Source organism: Giraffa tippelskirchi, chromosome X (assembly GCF_054371585.1).
Source record: "Giraffa tippelskirchi isolate mGirTip1 chromosome X, T2T-mGirTip1v1.2.pri, whole genome shotgun sequence".
Classification (NCBI taxonomy): Eukaryota; Metazoa; Chordata; class Mammalia; order Artiodactyla; family Giraffidae; genus Giraffa; species Giraffa tippelskirchi.
This window is the reverse complement of record NC_137289.1, coordinates 85,945,770-85,964,154: the sequence shown is the minus strand read 5'-3', so window position 1 is coordinate 85,964,154 and position 18,385 is coordinate 85,945,770. Positions and strand designations below refer to the sequence as shown.

At 36.5% G+C, this 18,385-nt stretch overlaps 1 protein-coding gene across 18 annotated transcripts in view; it reads right to left on the bottom strand.

Moving 5' to 3' along the window:
* The window catches only part of PHKA1 (phosphorylase kinase regulatory subunit alpha 1), a 164,507-nt gene that overhangs the window by 23,687 nt on the left and 122,435 nt on the right, over window positions 1-18,385 (bottom strand). For 6 of the 18 annotated variants that reach the window (XM_081566944.1, XM_081566933.1, XM_081566941.1 and 3 more), the window contains 8 exons: window positions 18,037-18,176; window positions 9,863-10,019; window positions 9,323-9,402; window positions 7,838-7,916; window positions 7,568-7,697; window positions 4,960-5,061; window positions 3,960-4,075; window positions 3,784-3,831 (listed from right to left, as the gene is read on the bottom strand). In XM_081566944.1, the coding sequence (XP_081423070.1) occupies window positions 3,784-3,831; window positions 3,960-4,075; window positions 4,960-5,061; window positions 7,568-7,697; window positions 7,838-7,916; window positions 9,323-9,402; window positions 9,863-10,019; window positions 18,037-18,176 (852 nt within the window). Of the gene's footprint in view, window positions 1-1,914; window positions 1,972-2,172; window positions 2,224-3,783; window positions 3,832-3,959; window positions 4,076-4,959; window positions 5,062-7,567; window positions 7,698-7,837; window positions 7,917-9,322; window positions 9,403-9,862; window positions 10,020-18,036; window positions 18,177-18,385 lie in introns of all 18 variants that reach the window. The other 12 variants (XM_081566946.1, XM_081566935.1, XM_081566942.1 and 9 more) reach the window with 4 other exon arrangements.

The following is an 18,385-nucleotide window of genomic DNA, read 5'->3' as shown; positions in this document are numbered from 1 at the left end:
AACAGTTGGATTTGGACACAACTGAGTGACTGAACAACAACCAAGGATTGGTAAGGATATGAAGAAACTGGAACCCTCAGACATTGCTGGTGGGAATGTAAAATGGTACAGTCCCCTTTGGAAAACAATGTGGCAGTTCCTCATAATGCTAAACATAGTTACCAAATGACCCAGCACTTCCTCTTCTAGATGTATATCCAAGAGAAATAAAAACATATGCCCACATAAAAACTTGTACATGAAGGTTCATAGCAGCATTATTCATCAGTAAAAAAGCAGAAATAACCCAGATGTTTGTCACCTGGTGAATGGATAACCAAAATGTGCCACATATCAATACAATAAAATGTTGTTTAGTAATATAAAGGAATGAAGTATTGATACATGCTACAACATAATGAACTTTGAAAAACTTACATAAGTAAAGGATAAAATACATTGGGGAAAGTGGCTCTTTGCCAGCTTAGATTCAGAAATAAATATAAAATGAAAAGAATATAATATAAATATTTCCTGAGAACAGAGCTTTTTACATATCATTTTGGGTCAAATGCCCATATCACCATTTCTGTGTAAAAGAGAAAAGTGTCCTAAGGCATTTCTATTGGCTAGTGACTATCATAGTGATGTACCAAGAAGATGAACTCCATTTGATTTATCTTCAATGTTCTCATCTCTACCATCATGATCCTAGGCTGTTAAGTAGAGTCAAACCATAAAGGTTATTCAGACTATTTTCCAAAGCCAGATATCAATAGTTCTGAGCTTTTAGATTAACTACTCCTCTGTGCCTCTGTCTTCCTTTATTAATGTGGATATGACAAAGTTGGCCAAGTCATACTATACTAATTCAGTTCAGTTCAGTTTAGTTCAATTGCTCAGTTGTGTCCGACTCTCTACAACCCCATGGACTGCAGCACTCCAGGCTTCCCTGTCCATCGTCAACTCCCAGAGTTTACTCAAATTCATGTCCATTGAGTCCGTGATGCCATCCAACCATCTCATCCTCTGTCGTCCCCTTCTCCTCCTGCCTTCAATCTTTCCCAGCATCAGGGTCTTTTCAAATGAGTCAGTTCTTCACATCAGGTGGCCAAAGTATTGGAGTTTCAGCTTCAGCATCAGTCCTTCCAATGAATATTCAGGACTGATTTCCTCTAGGATGGACTATACTAATTAAGGTCAAGAGAAATACTAATATCGTTTCCAATAGTTTTCCATTTTTTATTTGGTTGCTATCTGGCCTTAATCTCTTCAGTCTAAGAATTGAAATCATAGGCCGTTATGGATCATTGATTTAAACCAAGGAAACTAAATCAGAGATCAGTTTTCTTAAACTGTAAGCTTCATGAGGGCAAGGGCTACATCTGTTTTGTGCTTCCCTGGTGGCTCAGGTGGTAAAGAATCCGCCTGCAATGAAAGAGAGCTGGGTTCAATCCCTGGGTCAGGAAGATCTCCTGGAGAAGGGAACGGCAACTCACTCCAGTATTCTTGCCTGGAGAATTTCATGGAGAGAGGAGCCTGGCAGGCTACAGGCCATGGGGCCACAATGGGTCAGACATGACTGAGCAACTAACACTTTCAACATTAATATTTCCAGTGCCTGGCACAAAATTGGTACTCAGTTAATACTTACAAATAAATTAACAATCAGAAGAATAAGTAACCCAGTGGTTTTCAAACTTAAAAGTGCATCTCAATCACCCGGAAAACTTATTAAAACACAGACTGCCAGGCCTCACCCCAGCCTTTCTGATTTAGTAGGCCTAGGATAGGAACCAATATTTTATATCTCTAACAAGTTCCCAGCGGATACCGATGCTTTCTGGTACAGTACCTGGCACATAGCGGGCATGCAATTTTAACTATATTTAGTTGAAAGAATAAATGACTAAACAGATTTTAACAAGTACTTACTAAATTGAATTTTGTTTTCTGAAATGGAAGAGGTTGGAGTTGAACCCTCTCCCCTGCCTTTTTGGAAAAGAAATGGAAAGATTTCACCCTACATGAAGTTGATTTATAAATATAAGTACATGAAGTTGATTTATAAGTAAAAATTTAACTTTTTAACTCATTTTGCTTTTCTTTTCAGTCAATCTGTATGTCATGCTTTATATAACAGCATATTCAAAGCATTTTTGAATGGTATATAATACAAGTATCAGCAATTACAAGAAAAGATGGTGACATCAAATCCTTACCCAGGGGATGGCCACCACTGGGCTATGAAAAAATTTGAGGAAATAAATTTTTAAAAGGGAAAAGGCAAGGTAACCATTATGTGTTTTTAAAAGTTTTTAGAAGAGTAAAATTACAGACTATTCAAGTAACTAACCAGCATGTTACCATTAAAAAAGTGGATGAAATAGTCTAACTCAGGAAGTCATGGTGAAGGGTTAAATAAATAAAACTATCTTTAAAAGTATTTTTTCCATAATCAGAAAAGAGGACATTGTTGAGTAGAGACAAAGACTTAGAACAGTACAAAATACCAGACAGGCAGGTGAGAGTGGAAATCAGTATTTAGAAATAAGGTAATGAAAATTCAAAGCTCTCAGTCTTCTAAATTACAGTCCTAATGATTTTTGTTTTCTTGAAGTCCTATAGGTAGTGAATGCATAAAAATGAATTAAATGATATAGTTTTGTGGGTAGGTCAAGTCCTTAATATCATATTAATCTAGCTGGGAACATGGACTTCGAGTTCTAAATATATAATGAACTTGTAAGTAATACTGTGACTATAAACAACTATGAAGTATTTAGCCAATCACTCTCAACCAAAACAAGGACTGTTTACCAAGAACATCAGTTTAACTCAGTATGAAATGTACTTCTTTAACCTTTCAGATAGGAAAATGTTCAGATTATCCAAATTGTCTAGAAAAAAACCCTGTAAACACTTTTCTATCATAAGACCCTTTCTTATTCCATTCTGTTCTTTCACTTGCATAATATAAACGTGAAAGGGTATCTGATAAGTATACCTAAATTAAGTTTACTTCAAATTAAACTTCAAGCATTTGGTCTTTATTTTCCTAAATAGTTTCTGAGTCCTAAAGCAAGCAAGCAAGCAAACAAACAAACATATAAACAAGCAAAATTACCATTTTGCCTCTCCTTTTTGGACGTGCTCCAGTATCATAAGCTAGTGTAAGTCTATTTTGAAGGCAGGAGGGGTAGTTTTAAGCTTTTCATTAAAAGACTTTGAAATCACATGATTTCGTAAGGTTTTAAAAGAAACTATGAAGTCTGTGTTATTTCTTTGTATAACACAATAACTCATCTATTCTCATCTCCAGGGGACAAAATGAGTAAGAGGCTACAGTCTGATATTTGGTGACTCTCACCAACACCCAGATTGATTTATATGTTTTTTTCCTCTATGTGTCCACAATGCATTTCATATAGCTCTATCATGACAATGACAAAAATCTAATTTCTGGACAATAAGTGAAAATAGATTTTAAAAAAGCCCTCACCTAGTCTGGTTCTTAAAAGTAAGAAATCTAAGTCTAAAATTACATGTTAATTAATTAATTAATTCCAAAATTACATTTAACCTTAACAAGAGGAATTGAAGGTTTTAATTTCTTGCTATCAGAAACAAATACTTCCACCTTAAAATTAGCAAAAGAGTTTGGTCCAGAAAAATGAAAGCTTGATTGCTAGAAAGGAGAATCAAACAAGCTACTATGTGGCTTATCTTATTTTAAAAAAGTCATGAGCTCATGCATGTTTTGTAGAGCTAAAGGCAGGTTAATTTATGTTAAAGGATCCCTACTTGTTTCACCTGACTTTCAGTTGAGATAGACAGTCTACGAAAGTCCACCTGAAAAATAAATGGCTCAAATTAAACTTAGGATACAAAGCAAAATACATGATCTTACAAAGTCTGATTCCAAAATAATGTTCTTAAACATGAAAATATCCCAGTTCATTTCCCAAGTAGTATCTTACCTGCTTTATCTCACTTTTTAACTGCATGATCCCAGTTCGTTCTGTTTTGGTTGCTCCAACAGCACCAACCTCACGAATTGAAATAGCAGGGCTGATATTTGAATCAGTGGGACGAACTATATAGCATGACAGATTAAAGAGAAAGAGGGAGGATAATCAGGTTCAAACTTTTTCTCCACCACTTTTAAAAGACTCAGATGTATGACATCATTTTATGTTAATAATAATGAAAGACTCAACAGCTATAACGTTTCTATTCAAAGTGTGGTCCACAGACCTGCAGCATCGGCATCACCTAGAAGCTTCCTAGAATTTTAGGCCCAACTGTAGACCTATTGAATCAAAGTCTGCAGTTTAGCAAGATACCCAGGTAATTCTTATGAACAGTAAGGCTTGAGGAATACTGCTTTATAACTTTCTCTTACCACTCTAAGGTATCCATCCGTCTGATATTATATATTTATTTATTCTAACTCTGAAAGTTAAGCGTGGGAGATGACTATTTTCATTTGCTCTGATGTTTTAGGTACTTGATATCAAATACCACTGCCAAACCACTAAGTGCAGGTATAAGGTTAATTTGTGATAGACCCCAAATGTATTTGAATTTAAAGGTGAAAGGATACATCTGATGTATTATAGCAGCTACACACACATACACATCACCATAAGTGCTACTGAATTATTGTCAACTGGGATACAAGAAAGTTTAAGATGATATAGATTGCTATTTGTGCTAGAGACTTAAGATAATGTAAAGGAATATATAAGACAGTCCAAAACAAAATATGATAGTCATATACTTAATTTAAGGGGGAAAAAAGACACACAGTGGTTTCCAAATCTTGTTTCAGAAGACAGCTTTGGTTTAAACTGTTCAATATATAGAGGTTCTATTTATTTGGAGGAAAAGTTTCTCTGATAAAAGAACAGCATTTTAAAATCAATGGCACATTTAAAATAAGCACTGTGAAATAGAAATGCAGTTATTTAACCTTACCACTTCGTTCCACTCCAAACTCCTTGCCACTGAGTATGTGATGCAGGAGGTTCTTCATGGCTGAAGGACTGAGATTCATCAGGCCATCTGTGGCTTCCTCAGCTAGTCAGCAGAAATGTTAGGACAGAGGTATTTCTAATTGACCTGCCTTTCCCACCCCATTTTTTCTGTTTCTTTTCTTGGTTAGAATTTCTGAGTCACTTGATTGGAAGAACAGAATTATGAAATACATTTCCAGCACCATATTGCCTAGGCATGCATACTGCAATAGATTCTTAATAATTTAAGGACAGATTATCCAGTTTATGGTTTAACCAGGTTCTTGACTTCTTCAGTACTCTTCCACATCAGTAGGGTATACTTAGCAGAATCTTTATTTGAAAGTGGGAAGAATGAAAGATAAGAAAACTCAAACTGGAAACCAGTTGGAGGAAGTAATGGATGTATATATGAAGATGGGCTAAAATAATCAAAACTTCTCAGTCTGGAAATATGGGGATTTAAAAAGAGAATAGATATGAATCCATGAAATTATGAAGAATATTGAGAAGATAACTTGAACTTGTTCATCAACATCAGACACCTATTATGAGTTTACTACATCTAGGTCATGATTTTAAGCAGTGTTAGTACAAACAGGTAGTGCTTGGCTTGAGAGTCTGACCAACTATCAATGTGTGGGAAAGACCAGACATGTGAACAAGATAAACAACAATAAAACATGACATGGCTATACTAAGTGTCAAATGAAAGGTATAGACAATAAATGCTTTGGAAATCAGAGGAGACATCAATCTCCAAGGATGAGGACTGATAAAATGAGAAGCACTGTTGAAGTAGGAGGCAGAGGTCAGACTATTGAGGGTCTTGGATATCAGACCCAGGGACCTTGACTTTATCCTAGAAGAAATGAATAGCCATGGCTTGGGGAATCCACAAGAAAAAAATTCTGTAATGGGCAATTAAGAAAAAGTGAAGAATGTTTGGGGATTTTATCCCTTCTTGAGGTTTATTATTGAATAATCAGACTCATAAAACATCCCTTGATATATATGTGTGTGTGTGTATATGAGACTGACTCTTTGCGACCCTATGGACTGTAGCCTGCCAGGTTCCTCTGTCCATGGAATTCTCTGGCAAGAATACCCGAGTAGGTTGCCATGCCCTCCCTCAAGGGATCTTCTTGACCCAGGGTTCAAACCCACGTCTCTTACATCTCCTGCATTGGCAGGCAGGTTCTTTACCACTAGTGCCACCTGGAAAAGTCCAATGTAATCTATAACAATGTGCTGAACTGGAAATCACTTACAATAAGGCAGACTTGGACTCAAATTTCGTTATTTACTAGTTATGCAACTTTGGGCAAGTAATTAACCTCTCTGAGTTTCATTTTTTTTTTTAAAACTGATCATTAGTTTTATATAAGTTTTTATTTTATACAATTTTAAAGGTTACTTTCCATTTACAGTTATTACAAAATTATAGGCTATGTTCCCATGTTGCACAATACATCCTTGAGCCTATCTTACATACAATAGTTTGTTGAGTTCCAATTTCTTTTTCAGTAAAAGTGAGATTAAAAATACCTTCACCATTGGGTTGTTGTAAGGATTAAATGAGATAATGTATAAAAGTAGTGTCTGGCATATGGTAGGTACAGAATAATCATTAGCTTTATTTCTTTAAAGGGTTATTTAAATATATATTATATCATGTAATTTAGGTTGGATTCAAACCAATAAATTTAGCTACTTGCTAACAGTGCAATTAAAAATATGTTGGGGAAATTTAATTGAAAAAACATTGAGTTTTGCAACTATGATTTTATTTTTGTATGCAATCCCTATCTCTATTATTTTGTCATTCTTGTTGAAATCAAACAAATACAAAAGTCATGCCATGGGGTCCCCCCATAATTTTGTGCTACAGCTTCCAAAGGCCCCATTTATTTTTCTAACTAAAACTACCACCTTGCCAAATATACCTTTAGCTAATATCAAAAAGTTTTGTCAGACAAATATTAACAGAAATATTGTCTTCCTTTATTTGATCCTGATGGTAACTAGACAGAATACTGATACTATAATCAAACTGATGTGGTGACTCAATCTGACAGCCAGAGGTGGCATGCCTAAATCAAACCCAATGTGTCATACTTGGTTTGATGTATGCAGAAGACCCAGGTTCAATCACTGGGTTGGAAAGATCCCCTGGAGAAGGAAATGGCAACCTACTCCAATATTCTTGCCTGGAGAATTCCATGGACAGAGGAGCCTGGTGAGCTACAGTCCATGGGGTTGCCAAGACTTGGACATGACTGAGCAGCTAACACTTTCACTTTTCACATGCCCTGGATCATTCTAGGAGTTAGTAGGAATGTAATTTGGAGTGCAGAGCCACCAAAAGATGGAATTTTGAAATTGAAAACTGATAAATAAATTTGTTATAGCAATCCCTTGACTTGCACAGAGACAAACATGGGAACAATACTGCTATATGCAGCTTCTGAGCTACTGATAAAAATCTTTTAGCTTCCTTTATCTCCTGATTCAAAACTTAATAGGCCTCTAATAAAAGTGAATTCTGCCTCAATTACTTAATTGAATACCTGAGCATCGAAGGGAGTGGGCCAGTTCTGTTGCCATAACTTGTATGATCAGACCAATCCGAAGTCGAAACATTTCAGCAAAGAGGCCAGGCTGAGTTCGCATATACATGGCTAGATATACCATTATTTCCTGTGCATGGAATGAATACAGACAAAAATTATACCATAGATCTCACAAGGCCTATTTTGTGGTCTTCAGAAATTGCCAGATGAACTGAAAACAAACTTTTAAATATTAGTCATCAGATTAGGCTTTATAATACTGCTCACCTGTGTAAGAATTGAAATGCTCATATCCCCTTCACTGGCTTCATCTATCAGTTGAGTGAGTACTTCATAGGGTAGAGGTCTAAGGAAGAAGACAGTGAAGAAAGACAAAATTCCGTAACTACTTAAACCTAAATATATTGAGAAAATGAAAAAGCTCCTCCTAAGTCCAAGTCAGTGTCTCAACATCTCATCATTACTAGTATCATTCTGTTTCTTTTGGTCTTCAAAGTTAACTGCCTCCCCAAAGCACTCTGGCCTGTATGAACTCAGGAGAGCTCTGCTCCCTCCTCTCTAAGCCTGGATTGCCTTTCTCCTTCAAAACTGTACTTAAAACTCACCCCATGATGTCCATCCAGACCAGTTTTTCATGGTTAATTCTTAACATTTGATAAGTAACTATTATGGCTGGAAAGTAACAAACTAAATTTAAGCTGTGCCTTTTGGAAGCCATTTTATTGCTTTACAATCATACTTTATAGTCTTATACTGATTTTTATAGATTCAGCAGTTTATATATACGCACACATGCTTCCTCCCACACTTCTGACTCTCCTGTTGATACTAAACACTCTGGGGGCATGGGGGATGTCATCTTCTTTTGGATTACCCACATTAGTCACAAAATTGATCTAATATGTAATAAAAGGTTCTGCTTGCCAGGAGTAAGGTGTTATGGACAGAATTGTGTTCCAAGTTCCTATGTTGAAATCCTAACTCCTAGGACCTCAGAGTGTAACCTTGTTTGGAGATGGGGTCTATAAAGCGACTCTATAAAGAGGTAAGCTAATGTGAGGTCATTGGGTGGGCCCTAATCTACTATGACTGGTGTCTTTTATAAGTGAGAAATTTGGACAGAGAGAAGAAATGTGAAGAGACATAAGGAAAAAATAGCCATCTATAAGCATAGGAGAGAGGTCTGGAATGAAGTCTATAGAATAGCTCATTTTGTGTGTGTGTGGGAGGGTAATTCCAGTTGCCTTGTTTGTTGGTTTTTTGAAGGAAAGGTTTGGGAAAGTCAATAAGTAAAAACAAACAAACAAAAAACCTTCAAAAGAACAAAATACATTTGAGTACTACTCCCTGTGAGTTTTCTCTTTCATTTACTCATGTCCTATCACTGCTTCCCTGGTGGTTCAGATGGTAAAGAATCTGCTTGCAATATGGGAGACTTGGGTTTGATCCCTGGGTCGGGAAGATCCCCTGGAGAAGGAAATGGCAACCCACTCCAGTATTCTTGCCTGGAGAATCCCATGGACAGAGGAGTCTGGTGGGCTCCAGTCCATGGGGTCGCAGAGTTGGACACAACTAAGCACAGCACAGAAATATCACTACAAGCATTCTCACATTGAGGGTCCCTGATAGAAGATCACACACATAGGACATTATCATCCATTTGTAGATTAGGACAAGAGAATTGTGGCCAGTCCTCACAGCTCCTTAAAATTTCAGAGAAGCTTGATCAAACCCAAACAAAACCATACTAACGCAGAGATGGTCTTCTCTCGAGGTTCTGGAGGGAGTCCCACTGTCAAATGTTTCTGATGGGAGAGAAGGTCTGTGCAGGCCTACAAATAAACAGCATAACAGTATTACCCTTCACAGAATACCTCAGATTTCCATGAAAATTCCTATTTACAGCCTAGAAACCTTTGCTCCCCCCTTAATTTAATGACACATCGGTCTTTTCCTTAGGAAATGCCATGAAGATCAGAAAAGAGAGATTTCTATGAAGGTATTTTTATTTCCTAAGAGGTAGGATCTTTTAGTCTAGTGTAAATTCCTTCTTAAGATCTATGGTTTTTATAGTTTTTAACACCTCTATAAGTCTACAGTTTATATGCTTCAGTATTAAATATTTGACACTCATAAAAAAAAGGTTACCTGATATCAGAAATTTTATGTGGGAAAAACAACAGTTCAAATGATTAGATGCTGTGGTGATTTCTTTAAAAAACTTCAGAAACAAATTTTTTAAAAAGCACCTCCATTTATATTTGATATAAATTTAAGAAGAATTCATAGTACCTCATCAAGTGCTTCCACTTTCTTCCTTAAGATTCCAGAGATGTATCTGATCAGGCCCCAGTGACGAATTTCTCCAACTTTGCCATATAGCTCAGTAAGCAGCTCTCTGACTGTCATGCTCCCTTCATCATACAATCCAGTGTCCCAGTCAGGTCCTCTGAAATGTTAAGGGCAGGCCTACATTAATTATAAATAAAGCTACAGGCAACAATCTTTTGTTTGTGTTATAATGAATGTGCCTGTTTTTGATAGGTCTCTCTCATTAGGAAATGAATGTTATTTACTGTTAATTCTTATAAAACTATTTTAATAGTCAGTACTGAAAGCCAAATATCTAGACAAGAATAAGACTTAGTTTCAGTTGTGTTTTGACAAAATGCATTCTTTTACCCTCTCAATGGGCTTCAAAGTAGCTGAAATTAAAGTCAGGGATAGTTCAGGAAGTATGGTGTACTTAGGGAAGTAATGAAGAAGAAAAAATTAAACATGTACACCCATGGTGGATTCATGTCAATGTATGGCAAAACAAATACAATGTTGTAAAGTTAAAAAATAGAAAATAAACTAATTTAAGAAAAAAAAATTTCCTTATTTTTAAAAGATACACATCATATACATTATTGCTGTAAAAATTTATATAATGCAAGTCAACTATAAAATACCATAAAAGATATATAAAGTGTTATAAAATTGGGAATTTAATATATAATAAAAGGTAGATTATTTATTAAATGATGTTAAGACAAGTAGCCACTGGGGAAAAATTGAATCCATGCCTCACACTGTACACCAAAATTCCAAATGTATCAAATTTAAATGTTAAAGTACTAAAAGATATAGGGGAGAACTACTTTATTATTTTAGAAGCAAGAGGACTTTTAAATTGTGTACTTTATACCAGAAGCCATAAAAGAAAGGTTGATACATTTATATATGACACATAAATATATTTATATAAATGCAGAAAACTCACTGCAAAAGCCACTATAAGAAAAGTCATAGAACAAATTACAAACTGAGAGAAAATATTTCCAATTCATAGGCCAATTTCTCTAATATATAAAGAATTCCACTAAAAAACTACTAGAACTCATCAATGAATTCAGTAAAGTTGCAGGATACAAAATTAATATACATAAATCTACTGCATTTCTACAAACTGACAATAAAGTATCAGAAAGAGAAATTAAGATCAATCTCATTTAAAATCATATCAAAAGAATAAAATAAAAATAAATCTAAGTAAGGAGATAAAAGACCTGTACTTGGAAAACTATAAGACACTGATGAAAGAAATTGAAGGTGACAAAAACAAATGAAAAGATATACTGTGTTCATGGATTGGAAGAATTAATGTTGCTAATGTCACCATACTACCCAAGGCAATCTATAGATTCAATGCAATCCTTATCAAAATACCAATGGCATTTTTCACAGTACTAGAACAAATAATCCTAAAATTTGTATGGAACTACTAAAGATACTGAATGGCCAAAATAATTTTAAAAAGAAAAATCTGGAGGAATCATGCTCCCTGTCTTTGGACTATACTATAAAGCCACTCTCTTCAAAGAAGTATAGTACTGGCACAAAAGCAGACACACAGACCAATGGAACAGAGTAGAGATCCCAGAAATAAACTCACACTTATAAAATCAATAAATGTTCAACAAAGGAGATAAGAATATACAATGGGAAAATACAGTCTCTTTAACAAATGGTGTTGGGAAAACTGGACAGCTACTAATACATGCAAGAGAATCAAACTGTATTACTTTCCCACACCATATACAAAAATAAACTCAAAATGGATTAAAGACTTAAATGTAAGACATGAAACCATAAAAATTCTAGAAGAAAACATAGACAGTATGCTCTTTTGACACTGGTTTTAGCAATTTTTTTAAAAATTAATTTTTATTAGAGAATAGTTGCTTTACAATGTTGTGCTAGTTTTTGCTGTACAGCAAAGTGAATCAGCTATATGTGTGTATGTGTATATATATATATATATATATCTCCTGTCTTTTGGATTTCCTTCCCATTTAGGTCACCACAGAGCACTGAGTAAAGTTTCCTGAGCTATACATTAGGTTCTCAATAGTCATATCTTTTATACATAGTAGTGCATGTATATCAACCCCAATCTCCCAATTCATCCCACCATCCCTTCCCCTGTTGCCATCTCCTATTCAAGTGTGGATAAATAAGCAAATAAGACTACCTCAAAGTAAAAGTTTTTGCACAGAGACAGAAACTGTCAAGAAAAAGTCTGTCTACTAAATAGAAGATAATTGTAAATGATATACCCACATCTCCTGTGTTTCCTGCATTGGCAGGCAGATTCTTTACCACTGAGCCACCTAGGAAGCCCCACTTCAGTAGTATTCTTGCCTAAAATGTATAACCTAAATTTAATTATGAAGAAACATCAGATAAACCAAACTTTAGGGATATTCTGCAAAATAAATGGTCTCTATCCTTTAAAAATGTTAATAACAGCCATATCATCGTTTCTTTCTTCTCTGCTTCCACCATCATATCAGCTCCTCTCTTATAAGGACCTTTATGATTATATCAGGCCCGCTTTGATCAACCAGGGTAATCTCCCCCAACTCAAGATTCTTTTTGAAAAAATTTATTTATTTTAACTTGAAGGATAATTGTTAGTCTTCTGACCTCTGGGACTAAGATAATAAACCTGCATTGTTTTAAATAAAAAAAGGTCAATAACATTAAAGATAAAGACTTAGGAACTGTTCCACGTTAAAGGAGACAAGGGACACATGAGAACTAAATGAAATTCAACATTTAGATTTTCTTTTGCTATAAAGACATTATTGGGACAACCAACAAATCTTAGATATTTGTTGGACAACCAACAAAGCTGTACATTAGATAGTGGTATTATCTTAACATTAATTTTCTGATTTTGGCAATTGTACTGTGCTTATATAAGTGGATTCCTAGTCTTTAGGAAATACTCACTGAAGTATTAATATTTGGGGGTAGAGAGGGATCGTGTTTGCACTTACTGTCAATGGTTCAGAAAAAATATGTGTGTGGTGATGACAATGATGAGATGATGATGAAGAAGACAGGGAAGGATGAAGGGAGGGAGGAAGGGAGAGAGAGAGAAAGACAGAGATAGAGAAATATTAAAGTTCAGTGTGAACATCTGAGGGATCTGAGTGATGGATATCCAGAAATGCTTTTTTGTATTATCTTTACAAGTTTTCTCTCTAAGTTTGTAATGGTCAGAATGAAAATAAATAATATGAAAATAAGTGTTGTGATATCTCACAATCAGGGAAGATCCTTTTTATTCCTAGAGATCAGAGAATGTTTCATGGAGGTGACAGACAATTCAGGCCTTGATATACGGCTAGAATTCCAACAAGGAGAGATGGGATGTGGTAAAGGAAAGTGGGCCAGACAGAGGAAAAAACATGAACCAAGGTCTGAAAGTAGTCATGTACAGGCTTTGGATGTGATAAGCAATGGGCTGTTTTGGTGGGAGCATTCACACTCTGATGGGGAAGCAGTGGTAGATAAAGGTCGAAAGTTATAGTATAGAGGATATAGGTTTGATCACTGATTCCCAACTATAGTTGTGGTCATGTAGGGAGAGGCAGGGGGTGAGAAAGACTTGAAGATGATGATACAATTTCACATCTGGGTAACTGAAACAATGATAATACCATGAAAAGCCAGGCACAGTATGTTTCTGGTAAAGACAGTGAATTTGACTTTAGACATGTTGAGTAAGAAGATATATAAAAATAAATTCCAAGTAGATCAAGAACTTAAATTTATAAAAATTCTTAAAGGCATTTAAAATATTTCTAAATTCTGGGAGGGAAGAAGATTCTCCCCAGGTATGACAAGAAATCCAGAAACCAGAACAGAAAATACTGATGTAGATTTGACTATATAAAATGAAATTTTTGCACAGAGAAAGGCATATGAACAAAGTTAAAAAGCAAATTATTTGGACAAAATATCTGCAACAAATATAGCAAAGAAAATAGTAATATATGCTATCAGTAAGAAAAATATAAATAACCCAATAGAAAGCAAAGTTTATGAACAGACAATTCACAGAAGGAATACTAGTCAATAGCTATAGGAAACCCCACCTCCCAGTTTCTACTCAAATTCACAAAGAGATATTGGGCAGAATTTCAAGTGTATTAAAAGCCACATAGTACATCATATACAATCTACTCAATGGTTTGATATTACCTAGTTTTAGGGAGATTACAAGTTTCAATCAGATGTTATGGTAAAGTTAGTATATACTGGATTAGATGAAGAAAATTCATGTGTTGGCAGCAGAAACATTGACAGTCAACCATGGATCATCTGACCTGACAGGAAAGCAGGAGTTTTTCAAGTCTTTGCTTGCCCATCCCAACTACCCTGCTGAATCATCAGTTTTCATTCAAGCTACAGTCATTCTGTCCTTACCCCTTATCTCTTTTCTCCTTCTCTGTCTTTTCATTACTCTGCATTTAGTATTGTGCCTGGCACATAAGTACTCAACTGATACTTTGTGAACAGAGTGCCTTCCCTTAAAGGAAAAAGAAAGGAACAAAGGTATCAGAGTAATAATTCTCTTGTGGTTTTTTTGGTAGTAGCATATAACAAGCTGTAACAGTTGGTACATGGATAGCTTGTATGAGAAGGGTAGTCCCTCACAGCATCAGACTGTCAGGAGGCTTATATAAGGCATAAGTTCTACCATCCACAACAGGAGGAGGGCAAGGAAACTCCCAGGGAAGAGAGGAGGAGGGGGTTACATGTCTAGGTATATACCTTTAGTAGCACCATGAGGGGTCTCTAGGTTAGAAAGCTCTGAATGCAGCAGTGGTTTGGGATACTCATGGCCCAGGGTTTATCTCTTGTTAGCAGATACAGGATGAATTTTGAGGAGGATGCAAAGCAGATAGGCCCTAAATGGCTTAAAATATGTTTGGGCTACTTTTAATAAAATTTTGGGTATGTAAAAATTCAACTTTGGTACTGATGGGCTTTTCAGCTTCCTTGTTTACTCATTAAACACTATAATCTGATGGAAACAGCATAGGAACTGGAATCAGACAGATCAAGGGGACTTCATTATCAACTAGAGAGGCTCAAAGTCCCAGATCCTTACCTAGCCTTCTTTGACATTCCCTGGCAGTGAGGAAGGTGGAGCAGAAGTTTGGGCTTCTCATTCAGCCTTTGTTGACAGGAGCAGCACCACAGATTTTTCTCTGGGGCTTGGGTGGAGTAAAGTGGTATTGTCTAAAAGATGTCTGTCTTGCTAGGGTCCCTTTTCTCTGGTCCTTTGTCTGGGAAAAACGAGTTTTCCTTAGGGCTTTTGTTGTCTGTGCTCACTGATTTTCCTTTTTAGGCTGATGGCTTCTCCAGCACGGAATGAAAACAAAGAAAACCTGGGGATGTTACCACCCTGTCACTCTTCAATCCTGAGGTCCTTAGCCCATCTGCCTTCTTCTCTCTACCTTTCAACATCTTGTTACATTTGTTTTATAAATAATGTCCTCCTGTACCTAGTAGGAGGAACAGAGAGAAACGCATTTACTCTATTTTGTCTAGAACCAGCAATTCCACTGTGGTTACATTTAAAGAGATTCTTAAAGGCTACCCACTCCAGTATTCTGGCCTGGAGAATTCCAACGACTGTATAGTCCCTGGGGTCACAAAGAGTCGGACATGACTGAGTGACTTTCACTTTCACATCTTTTAGAAATAATACGGAAATATTTAGGGATAAAAAATCAGGAACAGAGTACATCCAGGCTGTATTTTGTCACCCTGCTTATTTAACTTCTATGCAGAGTACATCATGAGAAATGCTGGACTGGATGAAACACAAGCTGGAATCAAGATTGCCGGGAGAAATACCAATAACCTCAGATATGTAGATGACACCACCCTGATGGCAGAAAGTGAAGAAGAACTAAAGAGCCTCTTGATGAAAGTGAAAGAGGACAGTGACAAAGTTGGCTTAAAGCTCAACATTCAGAAAACCAAGATCATGGCGTCTGGTCCCATCACTTCATGGCAAATAGATGGGGAAACAATGGAAACAGCGAGAGACTTGATTTTTTAGGGCTCCAAAATCACTGCAGATGGTGATTGCAGCCATGAAATTAAAAGACGCTTGTTCCTTGAAAGAAAAGCTATGACCAACCTAGACAGCATATTAAAAAGTAGAGACATTACTTTGCCAACAAAGGTCCGTCTAGTCAAAGCTATGGTTTTTCCAGTAGTCATGTATGGATGTAAGAGTTGGATCATAAAGAAAGCTGAGCACTGAAGAATTGATGCTTTTGAACTGTGGTGTTGGAGAAGACTCTTGAGAGTCCCTTGGACAGCAAGGAGATCCAACCAGTCCATCCTAAAGGAAATCATTCCTGAATATTCATTGGAAGGACTGATGTTGATGCTGAAACTCCAATACTTTGGCCACCTATTGTGAAGAACTGACTCATTGGGAAGACCCTGACGTTGGGAAAGATTGAAGGTGGGATGAGAAGGGGACGACAGAGGATGAGACGGTTGGATGGCATCACCAACTCAATGGACATGAGTTTGAGTAGGCTCTGGGACAGGAAAGCCTGGCGTGCTGCAGTCCATGGGGTCACAAAGAGTTGGACACGACTGAGCAACTGAACTGAACTAACTTAGGGATAAAGTGATAAAATGTTTGATAACCTCTTCAAAATAATTCAGGAGGAAGAGAAAATGAGAATATAGATGGGACAAGATTAATCATGTGTTTATAGTTGTTCAGGCTGGGAGGTAGGTCTAAAAGTATTCATCACACTATTCTCTCTACTTTTGTATAAGTTCCAGCATTTCTATCATCAAAGTTACTCTACCTCCTCTGTTGAGGATGGGTTGGAAGAGAACTAGATCAAAGCAGAAAGAGTTGTTAGGAAACTGTAGCAATAGTCCTAGGGAAAGACAAAGGCCTGAATGAAGACAGCAACAGTAGAGATGCAGAAGATAAATATTTAGAGATAAAACTGGACAGACTTGATGATTAACTGGATATGGGGAGAAGACTTGATGATTAGGTAAGTGTTAGTTCCAACAATAGAGATGCAGAATTGACTCATAGAATGGGGTCATAGAAAATGGAGTCATAGAAGTGACTCCATTTTTGATGTTTGATTGTTGACTGCTTTCAAGTCATACAACTCCCTTTTCCTTTCCAGCCTCCATCTGGGCAAGTTGATAAGAAAGTCTGAGTGTTATCTCTTTGGTGCCATTGAGAACAAACCCTCATCCAAGCCTCACCTCCTAATCAAAATAAAACTCCAAATCCAGCCTCATTCTTGCTTTTTAAGGGCCAACTTGACAGTCTGTTCCTCTGTCCCCAGAAAGTTTCATTATGTAGGTAATAAACATTTCACATCCTTCTGGTATGTGTGTGGCATCATCAGTCTTGATATCCAAACCAAATTAGGGGAGGGCGGGGGTCAATCCTCCCTCTTCAGGGTGTCAACAACATGAATAAATGAGGAAGAACAGGTTATTTTGTTGGGGGTTCTGGGAGGACAGGAGAATGGAGTTCAATTTGGGCATACTGAGTCAGAGGTACCTAGATAAGGCAGAGGGTGCCTGACACATAGCAAACACTCACTAACGCTAGTTTCATTTTCCTGTAAGCTTCCATATTCTTAACTTCTTTTGAGTTGCAAATTTATTTATCTGTAGATTTTTACTAAATAATGGAGGCTTATGTGATTAGTGACTTACTATGGACCAGGCATTGTATTAGAGACTGCAGATATTTTATTTTGTTTTAGTCTTCACAACAATTCTATGAGGTAGGTATAATCTAAATTTCAAAACTGAGGACAATTGAGACTTTGAAGTTATACAGTGGGTTGGTTGGAAAACCACTCAAATCCACATCAGTGAGACTTCAAAGCTGTGCTATATTTCAGTTCAGTTCAGTTCAGTTCAGTTCAGTCGCTCAGTCGTGTCCGACTCTTTGTGACCCCATGAATTGCAGCATGCCAGGCCTCCCTATCCATCACCAACTCCCGGAGTCTACCCAAACCCATGTCCATCGAGTCGGTAATGCCATCCAGCCACTATACTATAATTCCTTTCTATACAAACATGAAAGTAGATTGATAATTTCCATGACTTACTTCATAGTATACAGCATGTAGAGGATATCAGCTTGCTCTTGTAAGCTGGAGGTCTCTTTTAACTGTAAAACCAGTGCATTGAAGTCCACTTCCCCAGACTGGTCTCTAGGAAGATGTATTTCTACACGAACAGAGGGAACCTTTAGTTTGAGAAAAGACAAAAAAAAAAAAAAAATTCCACAAGTGCTCACCTTAAATAATGCCCTAGAGTGTTGATCTTTTCACTTCTAAAACTTTCCCATAAGAGTTCCCTAAATTTTGACAAAAAGTAAAGCAAAAACAATGACACCTTCAGAATGTATGCTACAGTAATCTAGTTTTCTTAAGTCTCACTAGAAATACTTACTCA